The sequence below is a fragment of the Camelina sativa genome, chromosome 20 (genome assembly GCF_000633955.1).
Source record: "Camelina sativa cultivar DH55 chromosome 20, Cs, whole genome shotgun sequence".
NCBI classification, from domain to species: domain Eukaryota; kingdom Viridiplantae; phylum Streptophyta; class Magnoliopsida; order Brassicales; family Brassicaceae; genus Camelina; species Camelina sativa.
This window is the reverse complement of record NC_025704.1, coordinates 10,594,393-10,607,356: the sequence shown is the minus strand read 5'-3', so window position 1 is coordinate 10,607,356 and position 12,964 is coordinate 10,594,393. Positions and strand designations below refer to the sequence as shown.

General features: G+C 37.8%; 4 protein-coding genes and 1 pseudogene across 4 annotated transcripts in view; all 5 read left to right on the top strand.

Moving 5' to 3' along the window:
* Nucleotides 1-669, top strand: part of LOC104770368 — a 5,662-nt gene extending 4,993 nt beyond the window's left edge. Inside the window, exon 7 of the mRNA XM_010494780.2 lies at nucleotides 1-669. This exon is cut by the window's left edge and continues 18 nt beyond it. Coding sequence (XP_010493082.1) covers nucleotides 1-300 — 300 coding nt within the window. The 3' untranslated portion in view covers nucleotides 301-669.
* LOC104770367 (mediator of RNA polymerase II transcription subunit 31-like) lies at nucleotides 1,013-2,929 on the top strand. Its single transcript, XM_010494779.1, has 7 exons — nucleotides 1,013-1,071; nucleotides 1,170-1,229; nucleotides 1,313-1,410; nucleotides 1,640-1,736; nucleotides 1,854-1,932; nucleotides 2,258-2,511; nucleotides 2,625-2,929. Exons 2-7 carry the CDS (start codon nucleotides 1,183-1,185, stop codon nucleotides 2,635-2,637), a joined length of 588 nt encoding a protein of 195 aa, XP_010493081.1. The 5' UTR covers nucleotides 1,013-1,071; nucleotides 1,170-1,182; the 3' UTR covers nucleotides 2,638-2,929.
* On the top strand, nucleotides 4,411-6,751 carry LOC104770366. The gene has a single exon (XM_010494778.2). It carries the CDS (start codon nucleotides 4,752-4,754, stop codon nucleotides 6,261-6,263), a length of 1,512 nt encoding a protein of 503 aa, XP_010493080.1. The 5' UTR covers nucleotides 4,411-4,751; the 3' UTR covers nucleotides 6,264-6,751.
* Nucleotides 8,446-10,049, top strand: LOC104770365 (peroxidase 59). The gene is made up of 4 exons (XM_010494777.2): nucleotides 8,446-8,731; nucleotides 8,843-9,025; nucleotides 9,248-9,410; nucleotides 9,522-10,049. Exons 1-4 carry the CDS (start codon nucleotides 8,504-8,506, stop codon nucleotides 9,935-9,937), a joined length of 990 nt encoding a protein of 329 aa, XP_010493079.1. The 5' UTR covers nucleotides 8,446-8,503; the 3' UTR covers nucleotides 9,938-10,049.
* LOC104772389 overlaps nucleotides 12,074-12,964 on the top strand; it is a 2,842-nt pseudogene continuing 1,951 nt past the window's right edge.

Genomic DNA, 12,964 nt, shown 5'->3' with positions numbered 1-12,964 from the left:
CGGTTGTATGATGTAAGATTGCCTCAGACAGAACTATTTTCTTTTGGGTGGAAGCAAGAAAGCAGTGAATCGCAGTCGGCTCTAATCAACCAGTCTTGGTCTCCTGATGGTTTGCACATCTCATCTGGTTCTGCAGACCCTGTGATCCACATCTTTGATATCCGCTACAATGCACCAAGCCCGTCTCTCTCGATGAAAGCTCATAAGAAAAGAGTGTTCAAAGCGGAGTGGCACTCTTCTCATCCTCTGCTCGTCTCCATCTCATCAGATTTATCAATTGGGATTCACAAGCTATGGTGAAAACTGTTTTAAAACCATCACCTGAGTCTTTGAAGGCCAGTAACTTGTGAATGATAGATTTTGTCTTGCAAGTTGTCGAGTGGCAAGTAAGACTTGAGCACAGCACGCACACTGGATACAAAAGTTGTCTCGGGACTTGCATAGGTCAGTCCAGGGTCTGAAGGACCTGCTATTCGTACTCTTTTGGCTTACTATGGGACAACTAGCAGTTGAATGTAGCTTTTAACAGCAACACTTTTGTCGCATTTTTAGTGGGATTACACAGCATTACATTAGGGCAAACTCGTTGGAGCCAAACATTGTACCCTTCAGATTTGTGACAGCTTGACTGTATAGTCTAAAACCTGAAGAGATTTCTCATTTCCCTAATCCTGAACCACAGAACAGCTAGCTTGGCAACGAGTACACAACATCCTTTATTGATTGTAGTCCCAAAATTGTATTTCACTAATCGATAAACTTGATTTCAAACCACTTTCGTAACAAGAATTAGCGATTGCATATAGATTCCACATCTTCAAAGTCCAAGATTTGTGTTTGTGTGATTCTTCTTGGTCTTGAGATAAAGATGAAAGAGAATCATAACTTAATAAAAAATTTCTCCATCTGCTGAGAGTCTGAGACAAGTTTTAAACCGTAATTTTGTATTTTCAATTTTTATTCAGAACCGGTTTAGGACTTTGGTTTATAACCCAAACTTGAATTCAGAAATCAGAACCACCATAGTCCTCCTCCGTCTCCGTCTCCGTCTGTTTTCTCAGTCGATCTAAGGTAGGTGTGCGAAGCTTTTTCTGATTCCGCTTGAGAATCCAAAATTCAATTCTCGTTTTCGTATTTGCATCATTGAACTCGTCAGTTGGTTGATTCAGGTTTCGTTCGTTCATGGCTTCGCCAGAGGAGATTGATGATACATCAGAGGTTCCATCCCCGTGGGTGCATCTTCTTCCTCTTCTATACACTTACTTTCATATGATTCAATCTGCTGTTTGGTGTTTAATTCGCATCTCTACAGGCCAAAGAACGTTTACAAGGATCCCGACGGTGGAAGGCAACGGTTCTTACTGGAACTTGAATTCATTCAATGTCTCGCCAATCCTACTTACATCCACTGTTAGTTTCTCTTCTTCTTTCCCCTTCTATAGTTTAGGAGGAATCGTTGTATGGCTTAGGCTTTGTGCTTTTTTTAAGGGTTCGGAATTGAGATTCAAACGGTTTACATGTAAGCTTCATGTAACCTAAATGATATCTGAAGTGCTTGATTGGATAACACATGGTTTATTCATGCTCTTTTTCTGTGTTTCTTAACTTTTCACTTATCCTTTGGGGTTCTGTATCGCAGACCTGGCACAGAATCGGTATTTCGAAGATGAGGCATTTATTGAGTACTTGAACTATCTTCAATATTGGCAACGACCAGAGTACATCAAGTTCATAATGTGAGTTGGAATATCTTATTGGAATTTTTGGTAGTCTTATGAAGGTTTGGAATATATCTTATTGCTCTGCTTGTTTTATCCGTTTCCTTATGTTCTTGTGTTTATGTCTTGGTACAGGTACCCACATTGCCTCTATTTCCTCGAACTTCTTCAAAACCCCAACTTCAGGACTGCTATGGCCCATCCCGCAAACAAGGTAAAAGAATATGATAAGAACCATCATCAACCAAACTTGCCACATCTGCATGTTAGTTAGCAGTGTTAATAGGGAGTGCTTCAAATCTATAGGGTACTGGTAGGTTTTGGGAAAGTTTTAGGGTCTTTAATACTAACCATACTTGCGTTCTGCTAGTTTGGTTCTGTGGTTCGGTGTTCTTTCCATTGATTCATGAGATAGATAGAAAAGTATTTCCTTACTCTATACAGTATGAATTTTTCAGAATATTTGGTAGGTATTATATTGTTGAAGAATTCTTCTAAAGCTTTGAACCCTGTCTTCTTTTTAAATCCGGTTTTTACAGGAATTGGCACATAGGCAACAGTTTTACTATTGGAAGAACTACAGAAACAACAGGCTGAAGCACATTCTACCTCGGCCTCTTCCAGAGCCTATAGCTCCACCACCACCACCTGCACCTTCAACTTCTTTGCCACCTGCACCATCTGCAACTGCTGCTCTCTCTCCAGCCCTTTCTCCCATGCAGTACAATAATATGCTTTCTAAGAATGACACCAGGAATATGGGTGCTGCTGGTATTGATCGTAGGAAGAGAAAGTATGTGCTCCTTTCTTCTTCCTGATTATTGTCATTATTATGTGTTTGATAGATGACATCAAATGTGGTAAAAAATTAAGTAACATTCTAATATGTGAGCCATATAATGTCAGGAAGGGTACATAAGCATTTCTTGCCCTGAAGCACACACCGTGGTGAAGGATATGCTTTCCTGCGTTTCCTAGAGAGGGAAGCGGGAAGCCTAATTGACTCAGGTTACAAACATCTTGGAAACTCAGTATACTCATTCCGCAGCTGGAAGTTGTCATATGTAGTGTTTAATCTTTGTCTATGATACACAACCCCCAGTCATTATCAGTCTTTGTCTTTGTTTCTCTAGGGATAGTGTGTCGGCTGACGTGTAAACGTTGATCACCATTATTCATTCGTTAGTTAATACAATGAACGTTCCAAAACATGCATAATAGAATTTGAGAGAATGGACAATCACAATTTTATAGTTACTCTACACACTAGAAGTTGGAAACAACAGAAGCTGATGAATTAATGTTCTGCCGACGATCCTCGCATCTTTGCTAAAGGATTAGTTAGATGAATCAGAAAGTACAAGAATTTTGCCACTTTTGAATCCCGTGCGAGTTGAATTGTGTGAAACTCGAGGAGATTGAGTTTCTAAATTGAAACTTTCACTAGGATTGCAACAGTTTTGAGAAGCTTAGAAGCCATTTAAAAATTATTGGACTGTCAGACATTAGTCCCTTGACAGAGATTGTAAATATCAGGAGTGGCCGAGTGGGCCGGGTTTCCCTAATTCCATGCTGCGCTTGTTGGTCAAATTTGTACTACAATGACTCTTTAATGCAAATCTTGGACAACAAATTACAAAGCCTAAACATGAAAGTAGCCTAAAATACACGAAACATGATATGTGATGTAACTCATTTAACGTATCTCAAGGTTTAAAAATAGAAGAAAAACAGACCATCTCTCCCTCCTCGAACGTCAGTGCAGACAAGTACCAAACTCAAGTATGCGTAGTTTACTAGACTGAGTTTCTAGGTCAAGTATTTTATATTTTTCCCACCAGAAGTCAAATATGGTTTAATATTTGACTAGGTTCATTGCACTCGTTAAGTCTCCGGACAAGGGATACGTACCTCGTAACGTAGCAGCATACGCATATGACCGAACTCGTTGTTTTACGTACCTAATAATAGGCATAGACATAACATAACTTGAACATAAAGAGGAGAAAAGAGAATGAAGAAGAAAGTTAACATAACCAAGGATATTTAACAAGGACAAGAACACGAACGCGTATAGATTAGAAACGACTTTGATTAGATTTCCCATTGAATGGAAGGTTTGTTAAAAAAAATAGTCTATTTTTGTGGGGATAATGTATTTGTTGTACTCCAGAGCCCAAATTTTGGAAATGGTCCACTTCTCCTATTCTATTCTACCTTTTGTTAAAATATTAATAAAAAAACCATCATTATTATTATTATTATTATCTTTTTGTTAAGTCAAAATTACCATCACTTTTAAATAAGAAAATATATAATTACCTAAATTATAGAAGCTTAAAAATGAAAATATCATATAAAAATTAGATTTTAGATTTATTTACCAAAAAATACTATATTAAAAAAAGATTATTTTGCCAAATTTTCAAGTGATTAGGTTTTTAATTTACAATTACTTCCAACTAATAATAAAAATAAATATCAAAGAAACCCGTAACCGACTCAACCTTTATAAAAAAACAAATCGTAGCCGTCGGTTAAACGGGTGTGATCTGAGTCGTTGATTAGGACAAAGCATCTTTTTCATCCGCCTCTATTTAAAGAATCTCATCGTCTCTTGAGCCGTTCGTACACACAGAGGAGAGGTTCTCTTTGCCTTTATATTTATTTTTCTTTTCTTTTGCCTGTCAAACAAAGACAAACCAAAAAAAAGAGTTTCCAGATCCAAAAATTACAAAAAGATTCTTAAAAACTCCCAAATCATAAAACTGAACAAACAACAAAACAAACAATCAAAATTTACGAAAAAATCTCAATTTGTTCAGTTTGATTTTTTGTGGTTTGTACTTTTTGATCTGTGGTTTTGTGGTTTGTATCTTTAATAACAACATTTCACTCTCCACCTAAAGTACTCGGATTTGATCTCTTTATTCATTGATCTATCTGCTGATTTGTTTTAATTCTGCGAAATTAGGGTTTTTGGTTTTTTTTTCTTCGATTCGATTTTTTTGGTTGAGTGTTTTGTTGTGTTAGATGAACGATCAATCTAAGCTGATGAATCCGCCACCTCCACAGCAGATGATTGGTCAGCCTCCGCCTCAACAGAGGATGAATCCTCCGCCGCCGTCTCAGCCACGGATTATGAACCAGACTCCGTTGTTAGTCCAATCTCATCCGATTTTGAGTATGAACCAGCAGCAGCAGACGCAGGTTATGATGAACAACAACCAGGCTATGATGATGAATCCACGCAACTTTAACCTTAACCCTAGCTTGAGCTCCGAGTATCAGCAGAGCCTTCCTCCTAATAACTTTGGTTCGAAGCATTCGAAAATGATGAGGAACAACAATTGGAAAGGGAAGAAGATTACAGGTGGTGGTGACAAGAGGCCAATGATGGAGCAGCAGCAGCAGCAGCCAATTAGGAGGATGCATAACTCTGGGATTCCTATGTATAACCCTCAGCAGATTACACCTGGTTCTGGTAGTATTCAGGCTGGTCCTGTTGGTGGAGGTGGTTACAAGCCGCCGACTTTGAACGAGTTGCAGTCTCAGAACAGGTTAAAGACTAGGAAGTTTTATCCCAAGAAGAAGTATGGGAATAGATATGTTCCTTTTGCTCCTAGGAACACGACTTCGTTTATTATCAGGGCTAAGAAATCTGGTGGGATTGCTGAGTTAGTGTCTCCATGCCCTGTGACGCCTGCTGTGTTGCCGACTCCGATGTTTTCTCCATCTAGGGAGGTGTTGGGTGATATGGCTAAGGAGGAGTGGGGGGTTGATGGTTATGGCTCCATGAAAGGGTTGATTAGGCTGCGAGCTGATGGAAATGAGTTGGAACCTTATGATGATGATGATGAAGATGAAGGTGGGTCGAGTGAGAGTGATGTGGAGGAGCATGTTGAGGTTGAGAGGAGACTTGACCATGATTTGAGTCGGTTTGAGATGATTTACCCAAACTATGGTGGGTCTGAGTATAACAATGTTTTGGAAAACCGAGTGGATGATCAGGATAGCCATATTGCTCAGCTGGAGGAAGAGAATTTAACTTTGAAGGAAAGGCTGTTCTTGATGGAAAGGGAGTTAGGTGACATGAGGAGAAGGTTGCAGTATCTTGAGAGGAGGGATATGGTTGCTGAAGATGCTAACGAGGAAGTTGTGGAGAATGAATCTGAAAGTGATGGTGATGATACAGGAGGTTCTGATGCACGTACTAGCGGTGAAACAAAGGATAACCATGTAGCTGCAGAAGATGTTTGTATGCAGGATGTTGCGGCTAGGGATGGTGAGGCTACTGTGAAAGAAATCAACAACAACAGTAAGAGCAATGTGGATGAAGCTAAAGATAGCAAACATAAGATTGATGTGGGGAGTTCTGGGGAAAATGAACCTGAGGGTAAGATAAAAGCTGAGACAGATTTTCGGGAAGTTTCAGGGGAACAATGTGAGGAAGCTAATCAGGATATGGATCAGAGTAAGGATAATGAAATGGCGATTGAGAAGCTTGAAGATGCATCTGAGAATGATTCTGTTGGAGAACAATGAACAATCACCATACGACACCTGGACGAAGGAAGGAAGTTGATAGGAACCCATGACGATAGACAGTAACCGGTGATGGGAGTGATGATGCAAAGTTGATGTGTACCATTGTCCCTTTGGGATAACGTAAGTCTCTTATATGCACAGGCGTTAGTGATGTATCTCTGCAGCTCTATGATGTATATGTGCTTGTCTTAGTAGGCGTAGTCTTGTTCCCTCTTCACTTTTGGTATCAGAGTTTAGGAGATTCGCTTTCAGGGGGGAAGTTCATATAAAGTCATGGTAAGCTTTAAAAAAAAAAACTTTTACTTGTCTCGGTTTTACTTTACCTCTACGATGGATGATCTGGTTCATCTTGTTGGTGATAAGATTTTCCCGGGGGTTAATAAGATTGTAGTGAAAGAACTTATGGATTTAATAGAGTTTTATGTTTGTTTTATTTCTTAAATGTATTTGGATGGTTCACTATTAATAGCATAAAGCATAATATATGTGTCTCGGGGTTGAGACAGTTTGCAGAGAACTAAGCTTGAAGATCATCTCTGAGCCGAATGCACATGAGGGAGTCGTCTGAACTGCAGACAGAAAGAATGATGTTTGTATATTTGGATTCAGATTCTTGATACAACTTTGATCTGTATTTTGACTATTTTGGGATTGCGTCTGAGAAACAATTACGCCAACCAAGTTTTGGGCCCATGGGTCAGCGTGTTGAGTTATTCCCTAAGTTATTCAATGTCCACGATACTAATGATAGAAAACAACTTTTAAAATTCCTATAAACAATTAAATTTCGAAACCATTGGCATTTATCATTTTATCTCTATATCTTTATATATTTAAAGGATATGATATTAATATATCACTATATTAAACATTCGTTTTTTTTGTTTAAACTACGTGAAAAGAAAAAAGAAAAAAAGTCGTGAGATTGTCAAACATATTGAAATCCCATTATGTACCCTTCTTTATTGCAAAATTTATATTACTAGTTATAGTTTTCTAAACTATTTAACTGCTTTTTATTTAACGATTACAAAAATTATCCTACGATTTGGTGATATAAAATAGTATGTGAGGGATCGAGTTGGAGTTTACATGAGCAATGCAATATTGACAAAAGAATTAAGAATACATATAAAATACATGTGGCAAGACTTTGCGCCATCTTTTATTTGGCATGCTGAGCAGGCCTGATGCTAAGAACAAGAAGTGGAAGTGTGTGGAATTTGGACTATGCACTTCGTAAACTAAAAAAGAATTATTAAAAATCGTCGCAAGTTGCAAAGTTCGAAGTAACACTAGAGCATATATAATAAAATGACTATTACGTGGAATCTACCATCAAGGTAGTTTTCGATGATATGTAGATTTCAACGTATATGATGTTATCTTCGCCATATTGGGTTCTTAACAATCGAGTTTAAACTTCAAGATAGCATTTTCCAAATATGTGGAAATACAATATAGCCAAAGATTGTTGAATACAGTAATATATAGATATGAAGTGGGAACCATCGAATCAGCTAATATGAAACGTGCATAACTATTTAAATATTCAATAAAAACTGTTGAAAATTATATATATTCCAAAACGTTTTTAGATGTTATTTTGGATAAGTCATGGACTTAAAGAACTGTGGAAAGAATGGCATAAATAATTTGTTAACAATTTGTATACCTACGCACAAATATGACAAGCACGTACATAGTGAAAAATTGTCCAAATTATCATATAAAAATAACTCAATTGCATCCTCAAAATTAATACGAGTGGGTAGAATTGTTCTGCACCAAATCCACTTGCGTTCTCAAAATACATTAAAATACAACACTATTGAAACAAAGTTGACTACATGATGTTAGATAGTAAACTCAGTCACTTATTTTAGTGGATTAAACGTAAGATCAAACCGGCCAATTTACTAAATAACAAGATAGAATTTCATGAATCTATAACTTCAATGGCTCTTAGTGCCTAATCTTACAAAATATATACTATAAAACTTAGCTTATATGGAGTTTAATGCATCCTCTTGAGCATAAGAAATCAATCTTTGGAAGCCGCCACACGTCACCATGCACTAATCATTCTCTTAATAGCCCACTATACCAGAAACACAAGTGATGAGCCCTTGCATATCGTTACTATCTTGCTTTGTCTATAAATAGAACCCAATGATTCATGATCAAAATAAACTATCACTCTAGCTAGTAAGTCATTTAAACAAGCCATCTAGACAATGAAAACACAAACGTTCAAGGTGATGGGACGACATGTCTTGCTTACTTTTTTCGCTCTATGTATGCTTTGTTCAGGGGTTAGAGCACAGCTAAACCCTGACAGTTATGCTAAATCATGCCCCTCTCTTGGACAAATTGTCCGTGACCAAGTCACAATCGCCATGAATGCCGAAAAACGGATGGCTGCTTCTCTCATTCGCCTTCATTTCCACGACTGTTTTGTTAATGTATGTGGTGTTGTTAACTGTTTTGATATTTTTATATACGTTAAGATATTAATGTTACAAATGCTCCAAACACCTTTCATCTGTTTCCTAAAACGTAACATGACTTTTTAGGGGTGCGATGCGTCTATATTGTTGGATGGAACTGACAGTGAGAAACTAGCGATCCCAAACCTGAACTCTGCCAGAGGATTTGAAGTAGTTGATACTATCAAAGCCGCTGTGGAAAACGCATGCCCTGGTGTTGTTTCTTGTGCTGATATCCTCGCTTTGGCCGCTCGCGACTCCGTTTCCTTGGTAAGCCTTTTTGTTCCCACTTAACAACCATCTAAACCTTAATATATATACTTTAATAGAGATTATACTAACCATTGTATAACACGATCGAGACTAAGGAACAACTATTTATAATATGACCAAGGTGGTGATTATTTTTAGTAACAAAAAAAAAAAAATGGTTAGGTGTAACTAATGACTATCTTTTGTTTAACTTAATCACGTACGGGTTTTGATGTGCAGAGTGGAGGGCCTAGGTGGAGAGTGGCATTAGGAAGAAAAGATGGATTGGTGGCAAATCAGAACAGTGCAAACAATCTCCCATCTCCTTTTGAACCTTTAGACGCTATTATTGCCAAGTTTGTAGCCGTGAATCTTAACATCACCGACGTCGTAGCTTTATCAGGTTCAACTCATTTTTCTAACTATAAACCTTAATCGGTCTTTTCTTTTTACTTTTCCTTCCGACTACTTATCACTTTTTATTTATCCCCTTTTTTTTAATTACAAATTAAAGGAGCTCACACCTTTGGACAAGCAAAGTGTGGTCTCTTCAGCAACCGGCTGTTCAACTTTACCGGGACAGGAACTCCAGACGCAACACTTGAGACATCACTATTGTCTAATCTGCAATCAGTTTGTCCCCTCGGAGGTAATGGAAACATAACAGCGCCCCTTGACAATGGCTCAACGGACGCCTTTGACAACAATTATTTCAAGAACCTACTCCAAGGGAAAGGTCTTTTGAGCTCTGATCAGATTCTGTTCTCGAGTGACTTGGCCGTGAACACAACAAAGAAACTCGTGGAGGCTTATAGTCGGAACCAGTACTTGTTTTTCAGAGACTTCACTTGTTCGATGATCAGAATGGGGAATATTGCGAATGGAGCTAGTGGGGAGGTTAGGAAAAACTGCAGGGTTATCAATAATTAATTAGTATGTGTGTGTTTTCTTATTTTTCTGTAATGTTCGGGTGTTAATGAATCTCGTGTGTATCAGAATGATCGCGTGCGTAATAATAATAAAATTTTATGGGGCTTGTTGATTTGAGACTCCAAGTTTTACATATTTTCGTTTTTGTTTTTATCAACAAAGTGACTCCATTTTTGATGGCTTGAACAAGGGCACTTCCAGATTTACGCGGAATTAGTACGACCAATATAAGAACAGCTATATATATACGAGTAAAATAAGCTATTTGAAATATCAAGATTCTATAATTATCCAGATTTTCTATCTAGCTAATTATACAACCAGAAAGAGCAGATTTTGTATAACGAGATTTTCTGTCTAGTTACCAAACAAATAATGCATTTTAGTCACTGAAAAAAAAAAAAAACTATCTAGTTATGAATATATGTAACTTAAAAGAAATTGAATGTATGTAATAATTAAAATAAGGTCAAAATACATCGACGTCAAAAGTCAAAAGAATTCATGTATTTTTTTTTTACTCATCGATCATTACTGAGCACGGAGCCGGAAACACGACCAGGATCGCTCGTACCAGACCAGGATGTCCAGAACGCTGATGAGACACTCGCATCACCAGCGGGAGAACATCAAGCCAATGCACCAAAGATCACTTCAGGAGCTACCACACGTTTAAAGAGTTCGTCTCGCCTAGGACCTCAAAACAAAGGATCAACCGTTTTGTGCAAGCTTTTGTTCGAGAAGACCAAGAGGGCAATCCGGCCAAGGCAACCCAAGTGGAGACCGTTCGTACGGCCTTCATCCTTACCCAATAATGAAGGCGTCCAAGTCATTAGGATCATGACCCGTACTCTTTTTCCTTACTCCGAGTTTGTCCCACGAGGTTTACCGGAGAAAATTTTAATGAGACGACGAGTCCTAACGCAAACCGCAGCGTTTTGAAGCCAATGACGTGGTTCCCGCGTCAAAGCCTAAGGACGTGTTATTTTTATCTTTTGTTTAAGTGTTAACTCTATCTAGATCCTTCTTTTGTAACGGTAGAATAGTGTGACGTGTGTGGTCCTGTTTAAACCGCATAGAGGGCGACATATTCTTTGTCAAAGGAAACACGTCAAGGGCAAACGTGTGCGGACCATAGCGAGTCCGCGTGTCCCTGGTTCCCTCTAAACCCTCACACTATTTAAACCTCTCTCTCTCCTAGCTTAAACCTCAGAATTGGATGAAATTTTTTTTTTCAAAGAGTGATTCTTTGCCTCTTGTCTCAACTCTCTCTTTAGCCTTAGTCCGGGACTAGCTCTTGAGAAACCCTAGGCAGATTCAACGAACCGAGTTTGTAATCTTCTAGTCCGACCATATCACGAGTCGAGCCAACACTCGTGTGTCGTCATTCGATCCACCCCTGCATCTTCGTTTCAAGCCGTTCACGCAGAGCACTTTGAGTCCACTTCGATTCCACCGTACCACCTTGCGTCCCCTCGTTCGTTCACCACCAAAACTTGTTTCCGTCGTTTGTTCCATCCCTACTTTCGTTCCCCATCATCTGGCCCAAGGAAAGTTTCCATTATACTGTTCGTCCCGAGGATCTGTACCGCAAGCCGACCGGTACTCACATCAATTACGATATACCAAAATTTTAATTTCTTCAAGTCAAACTATTCTGGCTTTGCTATTTTTTTTCAACATAGCGTTACAAGTATTTTTTGTCCTTTTTCAATAATATGTAGTTCTTTTTTTTCATGACGTATATCACTGGCAGACATTTTTATCCATTATTTATTCATCTAAACAAAATTTATATATTTACAGTTAGACTATATAGTGAAACAATCCGTGATTAATTAGGAAAAAAATCATACGCACATGCACATTTATTATTTTCGCTTTACGTCTACTAAATTAAATTTTCATAATTTTCTATCTTTATACTATACAAAATCAACAAATGTTTAGTTACTTAATTGAATGCTAATCATTATCCTATGACTTTCCGAGTCCTACAAAGGAAAAGTAAAAGTCTAGACACCTGACATGTTGTTTAAAAGATGTAAATTTTTCTTCAAACATTAGGTACAAGCTCTCTATAAAAGACTACGTAAGTTTTTCATTTTAGCATCACTCCACAATATCCTCTAAAGCTTCTTCTTTCGATCCCTCACTTTTATAACAAACAAAAAGGGAGACCACAAATGGGTCTAAACAAAACTATTCCATTTATTTTTTACTCGATTTGGGTGTTTGGGGTTTTGGGCAATGCTCAACTTAGCTCTAGTTTTTACTCCACGACCTGTCCTAACGCCACAGTCATCGCTCGGAGTTTGATCGAGCAAGCTAGCCGTGGCGATGTCAGAGTCACTGCTAAAGTCATGCGTCTTCACTTTCACGACTGTTTCGTGAACGTAAGCTAGATCTGTTTCTGCTCATGATTACAATATGTTATGCTTTTGTTTTTGGTTTAATAATGAAACCGATCGTTTGATCCACATTTGTTCTCATGATTCATGTTGAATATCTAAAGTAGCACATGTGAAGATTTATATAAATTAAGCTAATTAAGCTAACTGAGACATGACTTTGCATATTTGATTAGGCCGCATTTATTTTTGTTTTTAGGTTTAATGGATTTTTAATAGTTCATACTCGTTTTAAAGGGGGACTTCAAGGTCAAATTTAAAGTTTCTTGATTTTTTGATTATATATAGATTTTTCTACTAATGATTGTCACTAAGCTAGGTTTCATACACAGAAAGTAACGGTCTTTCAAAATCCCAAATTAAAACAATCGCTTTTTTTGTTCTTCTTTCTAATTATAAACTAAGAAAAGTATAAACATATAGATACGTTGTCATAAAAAACATAGTTATGTTTATTTTAGTTGAATTAGGTTCCCTTTGAAAACCAAATATGCAAAAAACATTGAAGTCATAGTGTGTGAATGTGAATACAGGGGTGCGATGGTTCAGTTCTACTGGACGCTGCTCCTGCGGATGGAGTAGAGGGTGAAAAGGAGGCTTTCCAAAACGCGGGTTC